This window comes from Tyto alba, unplaced genomic scaffold, assembly GCF_018691265.1.
Source record: "Tyto alba isolate M040663 unplaced genomic scaffold, T.alba_DEE_v4.0 Super-Scaffold_33, whole genome shotgun sequence".
Classification (NCBI taxonomy): Eukaryota; Metazoa; Chordata; class Aves; order Strigiformes; family Tytonidae; genus Tyto; species Tyto alba.
The window spans coordinates 15,674,670-15,699,850 of NW_024881308.1; the positions used below are offsets into that span (position 1 = coordinate 15,674,670).

The 25,181-nt window shown below is 44.9% G+C and overlaps 1 protein-coding gene across 1 annotated transcript in view; it reads right to left on the bottom strand.

The window, feature by feature from the left end:
- The window catches only part of LOC104368443 (peroxidasin homolog), a 45,671-nt gene that overhangs the window by 13,027 nt on the left and 7,463 nt on the right, over positions 1-25,181 (bottom strand). The window contains exons 2-12 of the mRNA XM_033010466.2: positions 22,288-22,359; positions 14,473-14,544; positions 14,129-14,200; positions 11,172-11,243; positions 9,545-9,616; positions 7,802-7,971; positions 5,521-5,638; positions 3,738-3,907; positions 2,993-3,265; positions 2,721-2,837; positions 1,000-1,158 (exon numbers count right to left, since the gene is read on the bottom strand). Of these exons, the coding sequence (XP_032866357.1) occupies positions 1,000-1,158; positions 2,721-2,837; positions 2,993-3,265; positions 3,738-3,907; positions 5,521-5,638; positions 7,802-7,971; positions 9,545-9,616; positions 11,172-11,243; positions 14,129-14,200; positions 14,473-14,544; positions 22,288-22,359 (1,367 nt within the window). The remainder of the gene's footprint in view (positions 1-999; positions 1,159-2,720; positions 2,838-2,992; positions 3,266-3,737; positions 3,908-5,520; positions 5,639-7,801; positions 7,972-9,544; positions 9,617-11,171; positions 11,244-14,128; positions 14,201-14,472; positions 14,545-22,287; positions 22,360-25,181) is intronic.

The window sequence follows — 25,181 nt, forward strand, 5'->3', positions numbered from 1 at the left end:
CCCTGGCAAGTGTTAGTTAGGTCAGATTAAATAATTTTATTGATCTTGCCGGTCTTAAAATATTCTATGAATTCTGTGCTTGAAGCATCACTAATTTCATGTTTCTAGATAGTTTCCTTCCCTCCAGTCTACCATTAGTAAAATTCTGCCATGTTTGTGAATAAGCAGGGACGTTTGCTTATTTAGAATGATTATTTATATGGGAACAGAAAAGAAAATTAAATATGAAAGCATTCCTGTGTGACTTGTATTTTACAAAGGTTCGATTTTAGAGTACCTAAATTTAGGTTGAACCTATGACCTGGTAGCTGATGTGTGAGACAAATGTATCTGGAACCAGAGTTAAGTTTTCCTGTGAAGGAATCATTTTGTTTTGCAAAATATTTCATTTCAAAAAAAAAAAATCTTACAATTCATTCTGTAGGAAAGCCAAAACTTAAAGACAGGAAAAAAACCCATTACTGAGAATGAATACGAGTTTCTGTAAATTATCCAACAAAAATCCTTTGTTTCCTTTCCTTTAGCAAAATTATTTTCTTAATGACAACTCCCAAACATATTAAAGGGCCTCCTTTTTCACTCAAACTGGTCAGATATCAGAGCTCATCTGATGGGTGTTAGGGGTCATTTCTGGTCACATAACCTTGCCCTAGTGTTCATTTGAGCGGATGCCAACCGATACCATCCCGTTCCCTGGCCACATCAAATGAGTTTCATTCCCATGGTTATACTTTTTCTAGACTACCAGACAGATTTTCAAGGAAAACTGAAGCAGCTTCTTCCAGTTTACAAACCTTGGCACTCCGGAAGCCTCTTTAAGATTTCCCACCAACTGATGGAGCTCCCACGCCTAGACGCCTGCTCCCAGGTGAAAGCAAAATCCCACCCCATAGGGAACAGGGCAATTCCCTGCCTTGTCAGATAGTGTGTTATTTACCGTAACGTTAAATTGATGACACACATTTGCCAGCCCTCATTCCCACAGCCTCACCAGCTTACCTCGTGGGGTCACCGACAGCTGGACCGGGAGGGTCCTCACTCCGATGGCACTGATGGCATGGCATTCGTATTGGCCTTGGTCGTGCAGCGCTACCCTCATCACCCTCAGGGTCCCCGTGGAGAGGATGCTGTGCCTCCGGTCACTTGGCAGTGGCCCACCTGGTCAAACGAGCAGTGCAATTTGTTAATTGTCCATGAGATTTCTCTTCCCATCACTGGAGGTATCTGCGTGATAGTTAAAATTTCCCTTTCCTTCCCAACACGACATCAGCCACCCTGAAATACCATCTTCATCTTGCTAAGTGAGGAACAGGACAGATGCTGCTCTTCCCACATCCAGGATCATGACCGAGTTGTCTTATCTAAGCAACTGGAAAGGAGCTGATATCCCGTGTCCTTTCCTCATAAGTTTGAGTGCAAACTGCAGATTTAGTGACACCTGATAGATAGCAAATCTGTGTTCAATTATCCAAACCGGCTGTTTAATCAAATAAATGGAAACATTTAGCATTGTCTTTTTTAATTTGTTATTTTGGTTTTCTTTGGTTTGGAAATGATGTCGGTTCAATATTTCCTCTATTTAAGGAGAAAAGTTGAAAATGAAAATGCTTTGCCAAACCCAAACAAAATTATTAGAACTTCTCAGTTTAGTGACTTTTTTTTTTTTTAATATTCTATTCTCCTCCAAATAAGGGCTCTATTTATTCATCCCAAATACCAAAAAGCATCTGAATCCTCCACACACTCTCAAAAGTGGCTTTGAGATGAGCGATGCTCCATCACTTCTCCTCTTGTCTTGTTCTTAGCATTCCTTCTGTGAAAGCACTGCAAATCCTGGTTTATCATTGGATTGCTGAGTGACCTAGCAAACCTGGTTACAAAGCAGTTATTAACCTTGGTTCTTGTCACTGTTCTCCCTTCCACATCTCTGAGATATCTTCTGAAACCTGGGCAGTGGGAAAAAACAGGTGAAAGGAGGTGGAGAACATGCTGGTGGAGAATTTCAGCTGGTCCTTCGTGTCAGGGCTATTGCTGTGGAAGCTGGAATACAATAGCCATGAATTCTCCCTACAGCACTGAACCATTAATTATGGCTTGTGAAGCATAAGGAAAAGTTGGAGGGCCGTTGGGCCAAGCGTTATTGGCTTCTGTCCCAGAAAGTGTTGGATGGGATCAGTTCAGTGGAGCCAGGGCTAATAATCATCCGAGACTTTAAAAGTTCACCACCACCTGTTGGCCCAAAGCATATTTTTCCTAAGCTAAAAGAAACCTCAGCGGTGTGTCAGCAGCGAATGATGCTCTTCTGCAACGTGCTGCCCAAGAGGAGCAAATCAATGACAATGGTAGAGAGCTGGTACATGGTGAGATCCACTGCCGTGGAGTGTCCAGACCTTGCCTTTTCAAAAGAGGTAGGCAGCTACTGCTGGAGGAAGTTCAAGGCTTTCCATGGGTTTCATGCTGATGAAAATCAGCTCGCTCCTGCCTTCTGACACCACGACTTAGTGTGTCAAAGACCTAAGAGGCTCCCTCCTCAGTGCTTAACACCATTCTTGGTGATCCACAACATACCTCCTAGCGTGACTAGGTCTGTGCTGATCACCATCTGTCCTGTGTCACCACTGCAAGTCATCGCCCTGGACCATCAGCTCAGCTGTTCTCACCCACATCCCGTGGATGATGGCATGGGAGTGAAAGAAATCATGAGCCAAGTGAGGCAGTACCTGCCCGCGTCCAGGCAATCACGGGTGGTGGGTGGCCCTCGGCAGAGCAGGGGAAATCCACGCTTTGTCCCTCAGTTACTGTCTGATCACTGGGAATGAGGAGGAACCTGGGAGAATCTGGAAGGGAAGACAATGACTGAGAAGCAGGAAAAACTCAGGCAAGAAGCTCAGGTTAATTCTCAATTCATGGGAGCAAAACCAGTCACAGGGCTCATATACACCCCCCCTGACCGAACACTGTACCCCAGAAGTGTCAGCCTGGGACTCCTCACCTTGCACTATGATCCTTGCTGTTGCCTGGATGGATCCCTCGGTGTTGCTGGCATTGCAGTTGTACTGCCCCTGGTCCAAAAAGGTGACATTCTGAATGAAGAGTCCTCCGGAGCTGGTGATAGCGAAACGGGAATCCTGCGGTAAAGGAGAGCCTGTGCCAAGGGTCCAGCGGATGCGAGGGTGGGGGTGCCCAGAGACCCCACACTCCAAGGTGACGCTTTCCCCGATCAGCACTTCAGTGTTCTGCGGCTGGATCACAAAAGTGGGCTTGGCTGGAAGGAAACGAGCGCTTCAGAAACCAGAAGCTTTGCTGCCTGCTCAGTTATGGGCTTGGACTCCTCATGCAACCCAGCTAGCCGTCACCCGGCTCTTCCCTGACCTCCCAATCCTCGCTGTGAGCAACTCCCCCCGGCACTACCACTTCCCACCACATCCCCCCTCCCAGCCTGGAGCATCCCCGCTCCTGCGTTCCCTTCACTCTTGATACCTCTGTGCTGCAGAATTCGTCCCAGTCCCCACAAACTCCCTCCACAGCCTCAACTTACCTTCAGACTCTAAACCCCCGGTTTCCCACGCCCATGAGGGAACCCCCTAAAGCTCAGACCACGCTACGCTGTTAGCCACTCTCTTCCCAGCACACCAAGAACATCTTGGCACGTGCAAAGCTGGGACTGACTCTGACCTAGTTCCACCCCCAGCCCCAACCCGAGCTGGGCCCTCAAGGGGTGCACAAGGCTCAATTACATGGGGTGCCAAAATAACGCAGCACGACTTCTTGTGTCTTGACCTCCCCAGCTATGTTCTTGGCCATGCACTGGTAGACTCCTTTGTCCGACTCCTTGGTATTCTGGATCATCAAGGTACCGTCTTGCAACAGGTTCAGGCGGTTGTCATCTTTCATGTCAATCTCATTACTGAAAAACAGCCACAAACAGGCAAAATCTGAAAGGAATAAAGTCTGGTGGTCTTCCCCCCGAACTGCTGGGGGAGTGATGGGGCTTTGAATGCATTGCACTAAGTTGGTGTTCCTTGGAGCTATTCTGAGACTTCACAAAATTTATAGCAAGAGTTATGATTTACAGCACTGAACTTCAGCTCCAGCTCTGATTTACTCCCTGGGTGAGCTACTTTTTTTTTCTCACCACTGATTACATATGACATTTACAGCCCACCAGGAGAGCGTAGTGTTCCCATGCAATAGCATCGTTCCTATTGTCAGGGCATCTAGGCCCACAAAGCTTGTTCTCATTATTTACTAAGTGCAAATATAATAATGAATTAATATTGTTATTGTGTGCAGCCATTTCTATTCAAACGGTCTCAAAGGCCTCGGGGGGGGGGGGGGGGGGGCAAAAAGCTCTGAGTAAGTCACTGTGGGACCCTCACGCATCTTGGACTCCAACCCAACCCAAGAGCTGTGAAACATCTTCCTTCTTTCTACAATGACCTGCAACTCCTGGATCCCAGCCCACAGCAGAAGGTCCCACTGCTGCAACCCATTTGTCCCAGCACGAAGGAATCTTGGATGGCTGCAGATGGTTGAAAAGGGAGAAAGGGACCTCTCTCCCCCTAGGACAAAAGCTGAATCCACTATGCAAACTAATATGCTTGCTGGGCATTTATTTAATTCCCCTGATGTCTCCTCACTCTAGTCATATCTCATTTGTGGAACATTTATTATCATTACCCCTCTTACAATGCTATCTTTGGGAGCCTGCCAGCATTTCCCTAACAAAACCTTCATTCCACGGGGACTTAACTCAGCCATAAACTTTTGCTCTGTGCTGAAACTCTGCCTGGTGGGGAGTTAGCTGAAGAGGCATACATTGATCATTTTTATTAATAACTGAGCCCTATTTGGGCTCCCACAGACAAGAAGCTCATAAAGCAGCAAAGTAACTTCACTTCCACAGTGGGCAGCTGCTTGAGCACAGAATATTTTATTGTGTAGCATTTCCCAGAAACACTTTGGCATCTACCATAGCCCTATATTTTTTCAGTGTTGCTGTACAGAATGATAATCTATACACTGCTTTGCAAGGTCTGTCTTTCAGTGGAGCACTGTGATATTTCCCTTTGAAAAAAAAAAAAGCCATTCTCCCAGCACGCTAGGCCTTTAGTGAGAAAAACCTAGAGACTAGAAGCATTTCAGCAGTTAACAAATGGCAAGCATGGTGGCTTAGAGCAACATGAAACACTAATTTTATTTTTTTTTTCTGAACAGAAGACAATTGCTTTCAGCCTGCAGAGTATGTTTATGGGAAAGTTATAAGCTCTTGGAATCCATTACAAATGTAGATGAAATATTTCAAATGCAGATGAAAACACCACTTGGATTACATGGTCACCAGAGAATGCTATTAAAAGGAAGGTAAATACAACCCATGGAATATCCATTTCTTTTTTTTTTTTTTTTTTTTTTTTTTTTTATGTTGCATGAAACAGCTTTTGTAATTACAGGCAGTCACTGAAGAGCTCAGTGCTTGAAAACCTTTGCTACCCCCAGGGCTCACTGTGCGCAACTTACTTGTTGTGCAGCCAAATAATCGCAGGCTTTGGGTTGCCTTCTGCCCTGCAGGTGAAATAAACTGTGTTTCCCAAGAGGACGTCGACATCGTGGGGTTCTGAGGTTATGCGAGGCCTCTCTGCAAAAGACCATTTTAACACATCCCAGGCTAGAGCTGCACAAAACCACCGACAGCTCAACTGGAGTGTGGTGGGTAACGCAACACCCATCCTGCAACCCCCGAGCAAGCAGGCACCAGCGGAGCCCTAGGCACAACGGCATCCACCCACAGCCACCCCAGGACTTTGCACCCACATCAGCAAAAACAGTGTCAGAGAGGGAACGGCAGCATTCATCCGAGCCTGCTAAAAGCCCTGGAGAATCCAAGCGGCTGTTCCCAGCACGGTGGGCAGCGGATCAGGTCCCCACACAGCACTGAGAAAAACCAGACCTGGCTGTACACTGGTTCACTATACCTGCCCCGAGAGTTGGTCCCTGTCTCTCCCGAAGTAAGCGAAGAAGTCAGTGGCATCCTCAGCTGGGTTGTTTTTCTGCCCCTGGCAGCCTGCTGCTCTCAGCAACTGCCTGCTCCATCCGAACGCAGCGCCAGCTCTCTGCGAATGGCACCGCTTCCCCTTCGACAGGATTTTATTCATTATATCCCTAATCCATCAGCCGATCCCTGTTCAGGCAAGTCTTTCACTACACGCTTCACTTTAAGATGTACTCAAGCACTAAGCAAGTTAAACATTTAAAGGATGCGCTAAAATATGAAGGAATTTATGTACATGGTCTGGAGCACTTCACCTTGATTCAGCAGAATACTTACCCATCTAACAATCTGTGTGCTCACTGGTTAGCCTGTAAAACCAGTGGGATTATTCACACAATTAAGTGAGAACCTGCCACCTTCTCCAGCAGCAGGTCTGTGCCCTTTCTCCTTAGACCCCAAGTTAATGGCTTGGCAAATTATCCCCAGTGGCAACACCAGGGTGGGCCCAAACCCACTACAGCCCCCTGGTGCAAAATGCTGATCCGGTGCAGATTTGCTCCTCTGGCACACATCTGCTAAAAAGCGGTGGGTGAACTTGATGCCAGCAGGCTTCGTACTGACTCAGATATCAGCTGCCTGCATCATTAGAGCTTTACGCTGAATTATGCATCATTTGTCTTTCCCAGCTGGCACAATACCGATGTAAAAGCCTAATGCCAGCAAAATCTTCCCACCAGGTGCTCTGGCTAATTTGACAGACATCCCACTGTGTGCCCGTGCCTAAACCAGAACAAATTTACATTAATGGTCGTACTGTGGCACTGGCTGTGGGTCAGGGACAGCTCGTCGTGTGGCACATCCACTGGCAGTGGGTCCCACTCCATGTGTCCCCAGCTGCTTTCTCTAGACCCTTCCTATCCCCCCGTCCCTTGAGGTTACAGACCCATTTGTGCCAATTCAACTCTTTGCATGGCTGTGCCCCAAATTAAGCTGTAAAATGATCAAGATTTAAAAAAAAAAAAAAAAAAAAAAAAAAAAATCATAGGAGAAAAGCTAAATTCAAGGGGCAGCTCTTCAAAATCCAGCTGATCTCATACATCTGGCTCACAGCTGGACTGGCATATTCAGGAGGGATGCTAATAGCTGGCCCAGTGAGTGGGAACACCTCAAACTGACTCCATCAGAGGTGAAGGATCAGGGAAACACAGCCAACACCTGTGCCACCCTCCGCTGATGCCTGCACTTAAAAGTCAGAGTTTTGTCTCTTTCTCTACGAAATATTTAACTTTGGAATTTTTCAGAACAAAGCCTTTCATTTCAAGACGACATTTTTTCAGTGAGCAGTTATCTAAATTTAAAGCGTAACAGCTTAACAAACACGATGCACTACTACAGTCAAACAAAGCTCCCAGCTACGTCTCTACGACGCATTTGCTTGGGTTTTCAGTTGTATTTCCAGCCACTGCACCTCTCCCAGTGTTCCCCTTCTGTTCAGCCTACTGAGGGACATTTCTTCTGGTCGCTGGTTTATCCACTGACCACACCAGGTCTTTCACTGGCCCTACACTGTCTAAAAACCAAGAAGCGACGTGCCAGCCAAACCCCGGCGCGACTGGCAGCTCTCTCTGAGTTCTCCTGACAACTCGTGTCACCCCACTGGGATCTTCCCATTTCAGCAGTAAAAGAAGGGAGAAATCAGGATGTCGGGAGGGGGAGGCGGGAGGAAGAGGGGTGGAGGAAGTAATTCCTAGGCCAAAGCCCAACTTCACGGGCTGAGGGCGGCTGGTGGAGGGGCTGCACCTCACTCACCGCAGTTGAACTCCTGAGCAGTCAAGGTGATGACGGAGCGCCCGTGCAGCTCCCGCGGAGCCTCGCAGGTGGCGGCTGTTTGGATACGGCCCTGCTCAGCGTATTCCTTCAGCAGCTCGGCCAGCCACATCAGGTCGCAGTCGCAAAGCAAGGCGTTGGAGTCCAGCCGCCTGCGAGAGCGAGGAAAAGGCGGCTCGTTTCCCGGCCTCTGACTGCTGCCTCCTTCGCCAGGACACCGGAGGGAAACTGCCGCCTGGAGTGAAGGGTCACTTGGCTGGTATCTCAAATGAAAATTTGAGATATTTCACTCCCACCACGTTTAAATAGGGTGCTTACCCAAGTCAGAAGGATTTAGTTGAAAAACTAACATTGACCATCGGCCATTCCAGTTTCAAATGAAAAGTCTTCTGTTAAACTGGATTATGCGTTTTTGGTTTAATTTGAGGCAAAAGAGAGACACTGAAATATTGGGTTTTCACGCAGGATGGAGATTTCAAGCTTTACAGAATTCTATAAGAACAGCAGATAACAATGCCTCTATTAGAGCTTTCCATTCTCTTTTACACTTAGCTCCAAAATACTCCCCCTTGATTTTAGTGTCCTTTGGATCAATCTCTTTCTGTGACCAGCTGCTAGAGGTTGTAGCATTTCTGCACAACTGTAAGAACTTTTATTACTGTAATGTGTGCCTGAACCACATCGAATGGGAGCACTGGTGACCTCCCAGCGCACCCACGCTTTTCCCTCCCCTCATCTCATTCCTATGTGCAGTGCTATGCATAAAGATAAATAAAGACTACAGGGGGATTAGCATCTGCCTCCTTCCCCACCGACAGTTTTACAGTAGATGGGTCTGGGCCATCAAAAAAAAAAAAAAAAGATGGAAGAAAGGTCCAATGTTTTCAGGAACAAATATTTGAGAATGTGAGATTTCACACAAGGCCATGATAGAGCATTTTACAGACACCCCACCTTCATCTCTGACATGTACAGACACCATTTCACAAGTTATTCCCTGTTAAAGAAAAATGAAGCATTTTACCTGCTTGCAGAAATCACAGAGGGCTGCAGTGAGAAACACATTATTTTTTTGTAGTTTAAAATCATGGCAGAACACCAAAATGCTTTAGTTTTTGCTTTTTTTTTTCCCCCAAATGCCTCATAGGACTTATTTCCAGAGATCATAAAAGACAAACAAAGGAAAGCTTTGCAGGGTTTAAGCAAACAAGAAACACGCTTAAGAGACAGCCAGGTTATGTGGGAATAACACACCAGGGCATTCCTGCATGGGAGGAGAATCATGCACCTTGGCACCCCTCTGAGTATTTTCAGTCTCTAGAAAAATAAAGCATTTTCTTTTATGACTATGATCTTTCCTTCCATGTTAGATATTGATCTGGAGACAGGATTGAGGTCATATCTGTGCCCTGGACTTTCTACATTTTTGAAGGATGTTTTATGGGCCCAAACTGTTGTGAGGATTTCCCAGGAATGTTCATTCCTGTGGCATTATTGAGCTGTAAAAAAAAATTATAGTTAGATTATAATTAGACACTAGCATGAAGAAGCTACTAACTGGTTAAAATCAGCTCTCATGTCCAATCAAAACTGTTTTATAAACTTAGCAGTGGCCTTGAAGTGCAACAACTAAAAGCTTTGCCAACCAGGCACATTTTTCCTTAGGTCCTGGCCATCTGATCAAAGATAAACAATTGCTCTTTGCAGGCAATGTTTTATACTTACAGCCGTTTGAGGGATTCCAGTTGAGAGAATGTCCCTGGATGAATCCTGGAAATCTTGTTGTTGTGCAAGAATCTGCAATGGGACAACCAATGCCAAAATATTATTCAGTATTTGCACTACGCGGATGATAACATCCCAGGTCAAAACTCAGTTTAAATACAAAGGCTGTGCATCAAAATGGAGCTTAGTTTTTAGATTTACTGTGTTTGTTTCCATGAGCTATAGGGATTTCATTCATTTGCAAGTGCAATGCAATACACCAAAGCGGAGAGTGGGTGTGGACTGGAAAGGGTGACTCAAGACGTGATGTAACAGGTTTAAACTGGAACCTTAAAGTTAATCTGCTTCGTGCTCTGCAAAGGGAGGAGAAAGGGCACAAAATCCCCACAGACTGGACCCACCCTGTGTTTTCTGTGTCTAGGTCAGCTCCAGTTTAGAAGGGACCTTTTCTTTTTTCCTCTGCGAAGATACGGCAATTTTACAAGTAAGGCTCCAGCAGAAGATGCTGGACAACTCATGCCCTAGACTCAGTGTATTTATTAACCCAAATCCATGAGTAAATCTAATTCAGATAACAACAGCCTAAGCTGGGCTTACCTCTGAATGAAGCCAAGGCAAATTGTCACTTCCAGAGTCTTAACACACAGATAAGACACTCCAGTTCTTAGGGAAAAAACCCTGGTTGCACTAAAAGGCATCAGTGGGGACCAAGATGGGTTAATTAACTCTCCATTCCCATAATGGAGGGGGAAATTTATTTATGTCGGTTACATCTAAAACTCATAAGAGACCGTTGGTAAAAGATAGGAAGCAATTTCAGTAGTCAGTGGAATAGGAAAGAAATACAAAAGCAGCACGGCTTGCCTGCAAACGTCCGCATGCACATATGCACATGCAAGTTCAGCCTAGCTGCCCAGTTTGGATGCTGACAAACCTTCCCTGAAAATTTAAATCCAGAATTTTTGTTGGATCAAATACAGTGACTGAGATCACCCATGGTGTACTCATCCAGGTCTGAATTTTCCTAAGGGTATTCGGATCCCACAACTTTATTTTCCAAGCATGCATGGTGTAAGGCACATTTCCATGCAGCACAGAATGGTCTGTTGGTTTCATCATGAAGTGGGAACCACCAGGTGAACTTCTGTGCTAGTGGCTACATTACTACTAGAAGCAATCCTGGGGAGCAGGAGACACAGGACTTCATTTCCTATCTGCTTCCAAGAAGGATGCGTGTTTTTCTTGTTAGACTTTCTTCTGACTTTATTCCTTTTCCATCCCTTTTTTTTTTTTTTTTTGCACACGCTGCCCAACAGTGACTAATGTTGACCTTATGGTCATAGTAAAATTTCAGTTGGCTTGGACAGCTGTAGGGCTTTCTGCAGATTTACCCCTACTTAGGTGGAAACATGAATGTAACACAGCACGGGAAATTCCCTTCATAGTCTCAGTAACCCTTCTACTTGGCAAGTATGTAAAATCTCCTTCTTCAGGGAAGCTTCTTTTTGCATTTCCTTCCATTTTGAAGATCACACTTCATGCTACCGAAACTGTTACACAAAAAGAAGGGGTTTTCCCCCCTTCTCTTCACCCCCTTACTCACAAGAAAGGTCCCATCTTTACTTACAGCCTTTCAAGTTTAGGCAGGTCACTAAAAGTCTCCAGCTCCAGACTTTCCAGGTTGTTGAAATGCAGGTAGCTGTCACACAGAAAAAAAAAAAAATCACAAAGGGCAGGCTTACAAATTGCAATTTAAAAGACAGAAGATCCTTCCAGATCAATCCACCAACACACACACACAGCAACTGGTCACCACATACCTTGGGGCAGACGTGGAGAAACCAGAATCCACTGTAGCAGCTCCACTTTCCACGTGCAAACATAGTAGTCAACACTGTTTTTTTCCCCTATTCTGCCAATTATTTACTCTCTTAATAAACTAAAACACACCAAGAGGAGGACAGATTTGCTCCTCCCTGAAGCCTAAGGGCCCGGATGAAATTGCTGCCCATGGAGACCCAGTAGCAGCTGCTCCCATCTGAGCACCACACAGAAATTTTCCCTGCCTTTCCCCTAGTGCCTCGGCATTCCCCAACACATCCTTGGATAGCTGGGGAGGATGAAATAGCCTCACTACAAGGAACTTGCTCCCAGCCTAGGAACTGCAACATTTCTGAGTGGGATCATGAGCTTGCTGAGAATTAATTCATAGAAAAAGGCCCCAAACAACCCGATAAAACTTTGAAATTAGTCCTGCTTTTTGTTCGAAGGTGGGACTGGAAACACCCAAAGGTCTCTTCCAGCCTGCATTTATCTGTGATTCTAACAAGGGCTCCCGGCACATGCATCCACCCAGCAAGAGCAGCAACATTTGGAAATGCTGCCGTTGGGCTAGTCTGTTTCTGCGAAGGGAAGTCGCAGTCTCCAAAGACAAAGATGGTTCAGTCACCTGGAGCACTTGGATCTAAATGGCACATTAACGTGAACAGCCCAGTTCTTGTTAATGCAGGTTAATATTTTTAGTTCCACTAAAATCTCAAGCGTGACCTGCTAGTCCAGAGGCCTGGGAGATCTTCTGCACTGCCCCAGGTCACTCCTTGCCATCAGCAAAGAAAACCTGGGGTCTGCAGAGCAACACAGCGTGATACCTGAGACTCCTTGTTCCCATTAACTGTGACTTTCACTGGCATAACTGACACGATCCTGACTTTTAGCTGCATTTCGGTATGGTTTCAAAGTTGCCTAAAATCTTCCCCCTTATTTTACACAGGCATAAATTTCACAGCGGTCAACGATTAATCACGGATCTCCAAATACTCATTCTGCTATTATAGCTGACTGCATTGAGAAATAATTGCCTAAGCCACCACATGGCTGTTTGATTTGTAATGGAAGGATTCATGATAAATGGTCCACTATCAGAGTGCTAAGCGAGAGATGGTGACTCAGATTCTGCAGTGGAGGGCAACAGTGGGGAGTGATATACGTGTTTTAATAAATCTCAGATGTCATTGCTTTGGACCTTGAGGAAAGCATCTGATACTGCCCATCAATCGGGTTATACTTTTTCTTGAAAAGCTGGCTTGTGGGGCACAGCAAAACAGGGTAGGATTTGAGCAAAGCTAATTCTTTTGGAACCATGCCTGCCTGAGATAGAAAACAGATGGGACTTTCAGCGGATTGTTTGTTGGTTTTGTGGTTTTGTTGTTTTTTGTTGTGGTTTTTTTTGTTGTTGTTTTTTGTTTTTTTTTTTTTTCTTTTATTCGTGACATCAAGTCTGGAATGCTCATTGTTAAAATATCACTGTGGCCAGCATCATCTCCCCTTTAAGCAGAGCTGAGCTGGTATCTGTTTCCTATGTTTTCACCCAGGCATCTTTGCTGAGCTGGCTGATGAAAAACCACATTGTACACAAGGTTGGTAGCACACCTATTATTAAGCTTGCTTGAAACTTCCTGTTATCCTCTGTCCACTTCTGCTGTCAGTCTGGAGAGCAAGCTGGATCCTACCCCTTTTACAGCAAAATCCTTAGTTACATTCCAGCCCTATAAATGCTGCTGTTGGGGACAATCCATGAATTAGAATGGCTTCACCTTTGGTCCCTGTTCTTCAGTGATGCAAATAATCCCTGTACTTCAAATACCCACGCTTACTCTCTCTCCACATGCACACATGTATTTACACATAATATATCACGGCCCCTGGCAAGAAAAATCCAATCCCAGTTTAGCAAGACACTTTAGAAGAGTCAGACCTCAGTCTTCCCCTCTCACCTTGAGCACAGGGCATTAAGAGTCAAACCCCCAAACTTCTTTGATTGAATAAACAGCACAGATTTCCCGTACGCAAGAAGGGGAGCATTTAAGGACTGCTAGAATGTCACTGTGATGGACTCCAGCTGCCAGGTAAACACGTGAGGCTCCTTTCATCGCAGAGTGCCACGCAGCTTGGAGGGAAAGTCATTACTTTGTTTGGATACATCATATTCCCCCCCATTGCAACTTCCAGATGCTTTACAGCATGCAAGTACCACCATCGCTCCCACAAATACCCCACTGCCTTGGCTCTCGGCTTGCAATTCATCCATTTGTTTTCAGCAAAGGTTTGGATAAGGGAGAAACTCAACCAGCGCCCTCAATTCGAGCAAAGGGCCAGATCCTACTCTCTGCTCCAGGAGTCCCAGCAGACATAAACACATCAGGCCAGCTGCCTTCTGCTTCAGGCCATCCCACAGTCCCCCATCTCCTCCCATCATAAGGTCCTTGGATGTCAAGGAAATCAGAAGCACAGCTGGGGTCTTCCTATGCCTCAGAGGTTCAGGCTCAGGAGAAAACATACGGGACGTCAGTAGGAAGAGACCTCAACATTAACTAACCAAAATCAGTACTGGGACCAGCTGTTTTCAAATGAAGCCAGTGTAGTCTTGCAAAGCTGGATGATAAAACAGGCAAAGCCTCATCCCATTCCTTGCTAAGTGTCTGGTACTCTCCACTACTGGAAACGCAGCACTTGGGTTACAGAAGCCAATAAATCAGCTTTTATGCACATCGCATTCAGCAGCAAACAGGGCTCGTTTGTACTTACAGCTGTTCCAGAGAGCGGAGCCCGTTGAAGGCATGTTGCTGGATGCTCTGAATTTCATTTTTATAAAGGTAGCTTTCAAAAGGAGAGAAAGAAAAAAAAAAAAAAACAACAAACAAAACATTAGGCTAACTGATCAGAAATTATGTTTTAAAAATACACAGGAAACAGCTATGAACCTCAACCCAAAGCAGAGCTTGCTGATTGGATTCAAGGGTAATGTTTTATACCTGTGACATTAACATCCAGAAATTCTGAGCACAGAAAAAACGTCCTTGACAGGCAAATATTAGAAGTGGGTTGTTAAATTTTGAACAGGCTAAGAAATTACTGAGCTACCAACTCACAGGTATTTCAGGTTCTCCAGATCTTCAAAAGATCTTCTCGCAATTTGTTTTATCTGATTATTGTTCAGCAGCCTATTCAAATCAAGAAAGAAAAACACAACTGGTGAATTCAGCATATGTGAGACTTGTGGCATTTTTGTTCCTGGATGCCCACTGAAAAATCCGAAGCCCGTGTTTCACAGAGTTTAAGACTTAAAGGGGTTAGCAGATCAAAGTTGGATACTCACACCAGCTAAGTCAACGAGGTTTCTCACCCAGAGGTGCCAATTACTCCCAATACGTACAGCGTTCCAAGACTTTTCTTTACCTTTTGCCACAGCAGTTTTCACTCCAAAGTCACAGTTTTGGCCAAGAAAGGGATGAGGGGAAGGGAGACAAGCAGAAGGAAGCGGAGGGGAGAAATTAAATCATTGCTGCCACTCTTGTACAACAGCAGTGGTTTCTGAAGGTGAATGTTTGTGTTCAACAACGTGTGCGCAGGGGTGTGCAGAGCCAATTTTTAAGAGTACAAATGCAGTCTAAAATACCAGTTCACGGTGGAGTTATAAATTAGTAACTCTTTGTTCTACTCGCTTCATATACAAATATGTGCAAATGAAAAATAAATAAATATAGATCTGACTCCTGAGGCTATTCCGAGACAGCGTCTTTCGGTCTAGAGAGCCTTATGCCAGATTTTAATACAAAACCTATGGACAACATCACATTGGCAAGAAATCTCCAACTTGTATGCACAGTTGCCATGACATGCAAATGATGGCCGGTGCCAACGACCAGAAACACAGCTCAGCCTTGTAACAACCACACAGCTGAACACTACAAAACCCCCTTCTGCAACCACTGTCAAACCCAACATCAAGAAAACAAATCACTTATAAATAGCTCTTTGATGTACGATGTTTAACAATTCATCGTGGCCGCCTAACTGCACTCCTGTGGGTCTTTCATTTTAGTATCCCACTCAAGTTCAGATCTGGCAAAACTCACTGCGGCCGCAGAGCTGGTGGAGCTTGTAGCCAAATAGCTCAGAGCAAGGATTTGACCAGCTACGCTTATTTTCAAAATTCCTAAATGGAGATGTGGATGGAGAGGAGAGCTGCGACCATGTACTGCAAAAATGTGTTTTTCTAATGTTGTAGGAAAAACTGCTAATCCCTCTGCAAGCAGCCAGATCTTACAATGTTAGGTCAAATTCATCAAGTGCGTTGGATGTGCACTTTCTATCTTACAAGCTCCTTTTTGTGATAGCTATGTCCCTCAGAAACAATCTGCCACCAGACAGCAGGTGAGAAGACAGTTCAGCACTCTCCCAGCAGTAAAACCCCATCGTCTGCCCTACTTTGCTGGAGAAAATAGGGTAGGCAGCACATCAGCCAGCCTCTGGCACTACAAGCAAAGGTCCCTTCCTGGGAAAAACAGTTTGTGCAGGTAACGGATGGAGAGAAAAGACAAAGAGATGGGGAGAAATGGAAGAAAACGTGGGAAAAGAAGATGAAGATAAAATCAAACGCCTCAGGGATGCAAAGATAAAAGATATCAGGAGCACAGATGTGTTACTAGAGCTTCACAAGTTACCGCCAGGCACCTGAGTCACACCAACTTTCCACCAGCTTGTTCGCAGGTGGAGTATTACACTAAGGAGCCAAAAAGCATCTGAGAAACTTGAGCTCAAAGAAACTTTCGAAAGTCAGAGCAATAAGGGTTTGAGAAAAATCTCAGTATCCTTGATGCGACCATCCTGCCTTGGTTAGCTACTCTGCTACCACGGATGGGCTGTGCCACTACCAAACTGCACACTGTCAGGGTTGTGGACAAGCAGCCCAAAGAGGTTAAGGCAGAAAGTTGCTGGAAAGTTTCTGCACAGCTGGAAGCAATGGCTCAATACACATGGCTGCGGTTAAACAACCCGATTTCACTCATAAGGATGCAAAAATGATGTCAAGTCCTTGGAACCTACGATCCCGCTTTGACAGCCAGATATGCTGTGTGGAAATACAGCCCCTGAACACCAACCCAAAGGTTTATCTGATGATTGAACACCCAAGGACTGGAAATAACTGCCTGAAAGCAGTGCAAGAGCGGGGTTTGGTCTATTTACCCACGGGACAAAGACGACACAGGCACCAGCCGTGCAGGCTTCCCTCCCTGCCCTCTATCAACACGCTTTCAGCTTCAGCCAGGGGAGACCGAAGGCAGCTTGCTCTCTGGTATCTGATCCCTGGCCCTACTTCTGAGGATGCCAGATGGGCTGATAGGCGGGTGCCAGCTCCAACGTCATTCCCATGGGCACCAGTGCCTGTCCCCTGCCACGCAACTGGCACCAGCCCTTGTTTCACAGGGGACACGAGACAACGACCAGGTCCTGGAGGCAGGGTCACACCAGCAGCCCCACACGCCACGATGGTCTGAACTCCTCTGCTGACCCTTTGTCTTTAATGTAATGAGTTTGGATCAGGACTGAAGTCCAGGGCGGGTTTTAAATCGCAACATGTCATCTGACTGCATTTTGGTGCTATTTAAAAGCATTGACCCGGTCTGTTTTGTTGTCTTGGCTATTTAGGACAGTTCAAGGGGGTGTAATCAGTGATCCAAGCCAAATAAGACAAAATCTGGAAGTTCAAATGGCATGCAGTACGCAGGCCTCTTATCTCATCGTCTGATACTTAAAAATTCGTTCATTGCCCGATTAAAGATTAAGAAGCGTATGGAAGAAGCCATCTCTGTTTCCTGTCTCAGGATTCCCCATTGTAATAGAAGAATATGTCCTGGAAAAAAATCAAAAGTGAGATAATTTATGAAGTCCACCATAGTCCACATATTCCAACATGCTGCTTTTAGAGAAATCCATAGACAAGACAGCACATCTGGCTCCTAGAAAGACTTTAGATGGCTTCTGCGCAGCTGTCTGCTCCTCGACTTCTGTGCAATTCACCCAGGCAGAGAAGTGTGCGAAATCCTGGCATGACCCGGACACTGATCCCAGCCGCAGTCAATAGCAAACCACCCAAATTCCTGCTAACCTTGAAGAGGATTGAATGCTAAGATCTACTGCTAACCAGATCTGCTGGGAATATGGTCTGGCAGACAGAAGCTGAAAGGATCATTATCGACGCATATCTTAATTATACCCTGTAGCAAAACAAGCTAAATAAAAAGTATTAGAAGTAAGTTTCCTAGAGCTTATCAAAAGATAGCACAAGGCCGTGACATTCCCCTTTGTGGCAGCTGGTGAATTGGGCTCCAAATAAGGAGGTGGACTCAATCTTGCAGATTTTATTCCTGACAAATTCTTCTGGGAGGTTCAAGATATACATGCACCATGAGATCTGGCCCAGATTCACTAAGAGAACATTTTACATTCAGTTTCCTTTAGGTTTTATGTCCTGACCGCCCCTCCTTTCTCCTTCCCCACCCTCTCTCCGGGTTGCCAAGCACAGGCTTAAGTTGCATTAAATGAGTCGCTTTCTGTTTTGAAGAATGTCTTAAATGATGTGACAGTACAGAATTCAGATTCAAACTGTGTAGTCCTTCCTCTTTTCAGTTGACAAACCACATGCTACAGTCGTTGTGACATAACAGATATTTTTTTTTCCTCCCGCCCTTAATAGAAATCATCATATAGTGTATTTAAAGTGGGAGAAAAAGTGAGTTTCATGCTCAGCCATGCATTCTCCCTTGTTGACAGAAGGATCTGGAATAGCCATTTCCCATATTTGAGGGAGAAACTTTTATTCTGAGATCCAAGCAGGCTCCGACATCCCCTCCTTGCTGGCAGGAACACATTCTCTCAAGAGCTACCGGAGGGCTCAAGACAGAGTCTCTATGTTACTCCTGTCATTCACCCTGAAACCCATTACAAACAGCCACTAAAGCAGAGCTGCAGAGCTCACCAGAAGTGCCTTTTGCTCTCACCTAAGCAGAAGGAGAAATATGATGTGAGCAACGACACTGGCAGGGCAAAGGCCCGGGCAGAAGCACATACATGTCTGTGGTCTCCGCAGAGTCCCAGTTCTCTAAGGGTGCTCATGGCACAGAATGAGCAAAATACATACTGGTATGTAATAAGTGTAATAAGAAATGCTGCTTTGGTCCCAAGGTTGGACATTTCTATAGATGATGCTGGAGAGACCCAGGTAGCAGCAACCATTTGGCTGTGATGGTCTTGGTTTGAAAATACAGGAATCGACCAACTGGGTCAACATGGCAGGGTGCTGACCTCCTGTGGAAACATGCACGGGGACAGTCACGCAGGGCTGTCACCATCCATCCCCATCCAAAGATGACCTAAAGGAGCAAAGACTGGAAAGCAATGACATGCTACGGCTCACCACGGGCTCTCTTCTATAGCCCACCACCTGCTCTGAGCTAATGTTGGGTTAAGCAATGTGGCTGATATTGGCAAACTCGGGCAAAACAGTTGCTGAGATGCCATACAAAAGGTTTTTTCTCTCCCTCTTACTGCTACCCTATTGGTTTTTTTTGTTTTGTTTTGTTTTGTTTTGTTTTTTTTCCACGGGGACATATTAAGAGTTTAAAAATACACAGAGGAGATCCTGACACCAACATCTGCCCAGGAACTGAGAAGATGCAATAGGAAGGGATAAGAAAACCTTACAACTCTAAGACCGTTAGCCCAAGAGGAACTTCTCCAACGCACACAAAGTTGCAGATAGCTGACAAGCAAGCTCGCAGCGGTGCAGCACTTCAGGGAATTGCTTATCACCTGTGGTGCTGTACCAGGAGTCTCCAGCCAGAAACACATAATGACTGTACCTCTTCTACAGACAAACAGGGCTCCTGATTTTATTTTTAAAGTAGTGTGCTGTAATTTATCAAATTTTGGCACCAGGGGAAAAAAAAAAAAAAAAAAAAAAAAGAAGAGAGCAGAGCCAGGGGAAGGTTTGAACTGCTGAAAAGCCCCACTGGACTCACCACAGGCTCCTCTTCTGTCAGTCTCACAGCCCATCTCCCCACATCCAACACCAGCTACAAAGGTTTCCTTATCAGGGTGGTTTATAAACTGTCAAATTTGGATACAGTGCAGCCATCCTGCCCAAAAGGAGATGCAGAACAGAAGCTTCACCAGAATCTGCTGCCCTTCCCCTGTCAGGCCAAAGCACTGCAGGAAAAGGCTTTTTTAAAAGCATTTATTTGCTTAAGGAACATTTATTTAAGTCCCATGGCAGAAAGCTGCAAGCTCAGAGCTCTGCATATGGAACCTGAGATACTCTGTCCTCCAAACCTCTCACTTCAAATATTCTGGCCAAACTTTCCCAGCAAGTCTCTCAGGGATTTTAAGGGATTTATTCTCTTTATAGCTTGAAGACCTATACGAGTCCTCAGACAAAAGTTTACCATCTAAGAAACATCAGCAAATTCATCAGCTCTTGTCAGTTTTGACATGGGAATTGGACAAACCAAAGCTCCTGGAGAGAAATTTGCTTTAGGAGTGCAAGGTCTGACATTCCCTCATTCAGTTATCAAGATCCTCATCTGGGGGAGTTAACTACTACAAGTGCGAGAATAACCGATTTTTCCAGTTTTCTGGCCAGATTGGAAAATACAATCAAGCATATAAAATACTATCTAAATTGAAAGGCTTCATTTGCAAAACCAGTTGGTTTTCAGAATTCAAATATAAAAATGCAGTATTTTGTTAGAGCAGTGTTTCACCTAGTCCAGTATTCCAGCTCTGACGATGGCCATAGGACACTATTTAGGGAAAGCTGGAGAGCCTGTCCACCATCTGTGCAAAACACATTCCTCTTACTGCCCCGGCATCCATAACCATGACATTAGGGATGTTAGGGGGGTAAATTCATGCCTAATCTCTTTAGTATCTGTTCATGGACTTGCTGTCCTTGAGGTGCCTGTCCAGGAGGGTGTGGGGAGAGAAAACAAAAAGAATTGGACAAATTCATGGAGCATAAACAGGTATTACATAGAGACAGGTCTTTCCATCTCGGCCAGGCTGCATATCCATATCTAGCTTTTAGCAGAGTGGCAGGAGACAGAAAGACAGAAGCAGAAGTCTTGCAGATGTCAGGGACCTGCCTAGACCGAGGCACTGGCAGGGCAGGAATCTCTTACAAAGCTCCGCAGGTTGGGTGGAGCATCTCTCCAAGTGAAGGCCTGCCAGCATCCTTAGTTTCCCTGGGGTTTGGCTGAAACTAGCCTGGCAGTCCTACCGTGCTGCCTGCCAAACATCTGTCTGCATCACACAGAGATGACATAATTTGGAACGGTTTTCTTGACTCAGGAGAGCTTCAGGGGTGGAAGAGCAGGTCTGGAGATCAAGATGCTTCAGCAGAGCTTCGTGATAAGGTCAAAGCCTCCAGATGCAGGCTCTACTTTCTCTCTAGATATTCTAGTCACATTTATCACCCTATCTGACCCTATCTCAAAAGACTGAAATCCATCCAAAGTATCTTTTCTCATTATTATTTTTGGTAATTAAGTATCACATGGTGCTGCTTGAGAGACTAACATGGGCTGTTCTCTTGCTCTGGATGAACAGCATCATTGGCAATGAAGTTGTCTACCAGTCTATTAGCTGACCACCTGTCCTATAAGCAGGGGCCTGGGCCACGACCAGGGTACTTTGAAGCATCCTGCAGTCATGGTTTGGCCAATCAGTCCCACACATAGAGTGGAAGAATCTTTAGCAAATGCTGATTCTTAAAAAGCTAGCTACTGAACACGGCTCTATGATAAAGTCCTGCTGTATTCCCACTCTTCCTACAGCTTCTTACAATTGACTGAATTCCTTATTGCCCAGGTCTTCCTTCTTCCAGCACTGCCATCTTCACAGGATGAGGGACTTCAGACCTCTCAAGGTCAGACAGAAGAAAACAATCTGGATTTTCTCTTGCCGTTTGGAACCATGAATGTACATACCCAGGGAATCTGAGCACGTCTGTTGTGCAGTACAAGTTCCCAAGCTAGCCCGTTTGCCTCACAGAGAGATTTGAGATTGGACCTGGAAATTTCATAGCTGTTAGTGCCGTGTTACAGCTCGAATAATCAGATCTGAGTCTCAACAGGCTGATTACATCCAGCACAGTGCTGCGCTGACACAGCTTCTGTTCCTGATTTGGGAGCCGACTTGTTTTTAACTTCTTGGCTAGGCGGTGCAGATGTACTCATATCTCTCTTCAAACCCTCAGCCTTACAGTGGCAAGAAGCAGCAAAACCTCCCGCTATTTCCTCTGAGCGGAGTGAGAAACTTGTTAGTAGGGTAGTGTATCATACCGACGTGAGCACGCCTGCTCTGGCTGGGGTGCAAGACTGAAGGAACTGCCTTCTACTCCCATTCCTATCTGTAGTAGGGCAGGTGTAAGCATTTATTCTAGGGCAAGGCATAGGGACAAGTCGGCATTTGGAAAGATGCACTCTCACTTCAAAGCCATGTAGAGCAACTAATGTGGTTTATGCATTTAAGGTGGCCATGGAAAGGAAGATTTTAATGCATCCCTCCACTACATCGATCCCAGGCCAGAACTGTTTTTACAGGCTATTCCAAAGCCATACCTGCTGAAACATCCTCAGGCAGTGACAGTATACATCAGGATTTTATTTTTTTTTTTTTAAAGGTTAATTGCCAAAATGAAGGTTATTAAATTGCACATTTAATTAAAATGGGTAAGAAACGTGGTCAAGGATAGAACAGTGAGAATTTTAAAGCTTTAGCTGGATATGCACAACTTAGCTGAAATACCTAAAAGACCAAGGCCACCTTTAAGCCATTATGGTGGCTAGTAATAACATAAGTAATAAATGAATATCCTCTCTGGGGGATCACTGAGTGGAACTTACAGTGTGTTGAGGTTCTTCAGTCTCCTGAAGGCTCCGGGTTGTATCTCCTTGATGTGGTTGAAACGTAAATCTCTGAAAGCAGAAAATACAATCAGTGCACTGAGATATCAAGAAACCATCAGCAATCAGAATCATCCACCGGAGGAAGGGAAGAGAGCTCCTGGGAGAGTCGACTGTACCAGGCCTACATGAACTGGAGAAATGGAGACAAAGACCAGGGAAGGGAGTGGAGGAGGAGTGGGGATGATGGCTGGGATCTACTCTTGTCTGCAAAGTCATCCAACAGTCAGGAAAAACCTACATTTAAAAAATTCATTTTAATTTCATAGAAAACTGAAGACCGGAAGGACTCATTGCACAAACAGCAGACAAGGTCTGCTGCTCAACACCCCAAGTTCACGTGCAATTACACTTGTATCTCATACTGATTTGCAGGGGGAATGCACATCATTACATGGACCCGTTTTGTAGCTCCCTACCAAAATTATCGTTGCCCTAAAATGGTTAAATCTGATCAAATAACCTCATATAATAAGCATTTCACATTCTGCTGTGCAACGCTCCAAGAATCAGAACAGCTTATCACTGCCTGCATTTCAAATTTCTGCCAACTTCAATTAGAATTAGTGGAGTCCAGGGGATTCTGGCAAATTTCAAGGGCTGCCCATGTAACTACATCAACTTGGAGCCTTAAAACATGGGGTTTTGATTGCTAATGAGATAATAAAATAAGAGCTAAGTGGTTTAACCTGGTTAACCAAGTAGAAACACTTCTATAGGGAATGTGCATTGATTTGGCAACTTCCATGGTCCAGCATATTACAACAAATCACAAAGGACCGACAATGTTTTTTGCTGCTAGTTTCTATCCAAAGCACAACAGTGAAGTTGCTTTTTTTTTCTCCTACGCTGTCTGATCTATCACATTTAAAAACTATTTCTCAGTTTAAGGCAGCCTTTTAAGGACATTTGCTTTAAGAGGTAAAAACCACATAAACATGCTGAATTGCCCATCATTCTGCTGGTAGGTTACAGAGCATTTGGAGGCAGAGTTTAAAATAAATATTCTACAAATAGCTACAACTTCAACCCTTATTTTTAGAACAGGCATCAACAAGACCCATGCCCTTTATAAAATTAAGAATAGGAAGAGGTACTTTCATTGCAGATGGCTGTAAACTTGAATTGACAGTGAGTATCCAAGGGGGCAGAAACATCTTCGCATAAGTACTTGAGAAGACAATAGACAGTAAGTAAAGCTGATTTTATTATAATACCTAATGTTTCTTTAGCTTAACAGTTTGCAGAACTAGTTATGTTTAAAAATTCGCACTAAATTGTCCTACTTTTTTAGGTTGAAAACCCACAGCATTTTTACTGAAGTTACACTGAAATAATAAATCTCTGCCTTGCTACCCCGTTGTTACCACTGAATGCAATAGAACACATGCCACTGGAAGTTGTCTCTCCTGTTGTTTTTTCCTTTCTTTAACTTTTCAACTTTGAATAAAGGAATGAGAAGACTAATGTAGGGAGAAGTCTCTCCTCCTTCTTAGTGGCAAGTATTGCACAGAGACGAGTTAGAGGGCAGGAAGGAACACAGCTTCAGTATTTCAAAAGAAGTGTTGGAGCTGTAATTTAGAAGCACCATTTGTCCACTACAAACTGCAGTCCCGAAGCATCACCCTTTGGAACTGCAGTTTTTAACAGTAACTTTACCTTTGACATTTTCTGGTGTGTTTGGCTTTACTTGCATTGCTTCAAATGCACATTTCTTGCTCTTCTTGTTGGAAGGTGTTACATACCCCCCCTCCCCGATGATGTGAATTTGAGGATATCCGTACAGATTTTTCAAGGCAACGGCTGACACCATAAAGCCAAATACAATTAAATATTGGCAAAGGTGATAGCACAACACGCTGACTATTCTCCACGGCCTCGTTAAAAGGAAATGAGGAAAGACTAGACCATGAAAAAAGGTGAAGAAATGCAAACTTGATTTATACACTGTAATGCACAGACACCAACTCTGCCTGCCCCAGGGGGCTGTAAAGAGCTGTGTAATTAGTCCAGGCAGCTGGCTACAGGTAATAGGGAACATAACAAATAAATGGAAGAAACACACAGGGGTCAGGGCTGAAGCTGTTGATGCTCATGGAAGGCAGCGGGAAGCAGGCAGTGAAGTGTAAACTACCACTTTGGGTCACAGGCTGCAGGTGGAGGGAAAAAAAAAAAAAAAAAAAAGACTATTTTAATGAACAAAGACAACTGCAATCCTTCACACCCCAGCATTCACACAGAAGTGCGCGGCTTCCACAGCTGAAACAAAAAGCAAAACCCAGAACCACAGGTGATTGAAAACACTCCTGAAAACCCAGAAAAATAAACCACAAGCGCCTTCGCTCCCAGAGTTGTTTTCACTATAGGTTCCTTGCTAAAAAGGACTCCTTGAAAATGGTGCTGTGGAAGTCTGCACCTGGTCTCAAGCTCCCTAAGCCAGTCTGACTCCCCCGGGGCAGCAGGTTTCTTTCACCTGCAAGAGCAATAAAGCAAACCTGGGCTGCAGGGCCTGGCAGGAGCGACCCTGGGTCACTAACAGAGGTCTCACCGCTCTCGCTTGCCTGGACCATCTCTCCATAGTGCTCCTGCTTCTGACAAGCACAAGGATGGAGAGATGCCTCCTGATAGTTCCCACTGCTGATCTAGCAGTGGGGACCTGGTTTCATGCAGGAGCTTTTCCCCTACACCATCCCCAAGGAGCATATAATAAAACTCAGCTTATTATCTTAATGAAATATCTTGATTTTTCTTCTGTTTTCTGTTTCAGATAAGACCTTCACATGATTCTCTGGACCCCGGCTGTCTTGCACTCCTTTGGAAAGCTCACTCTCTGG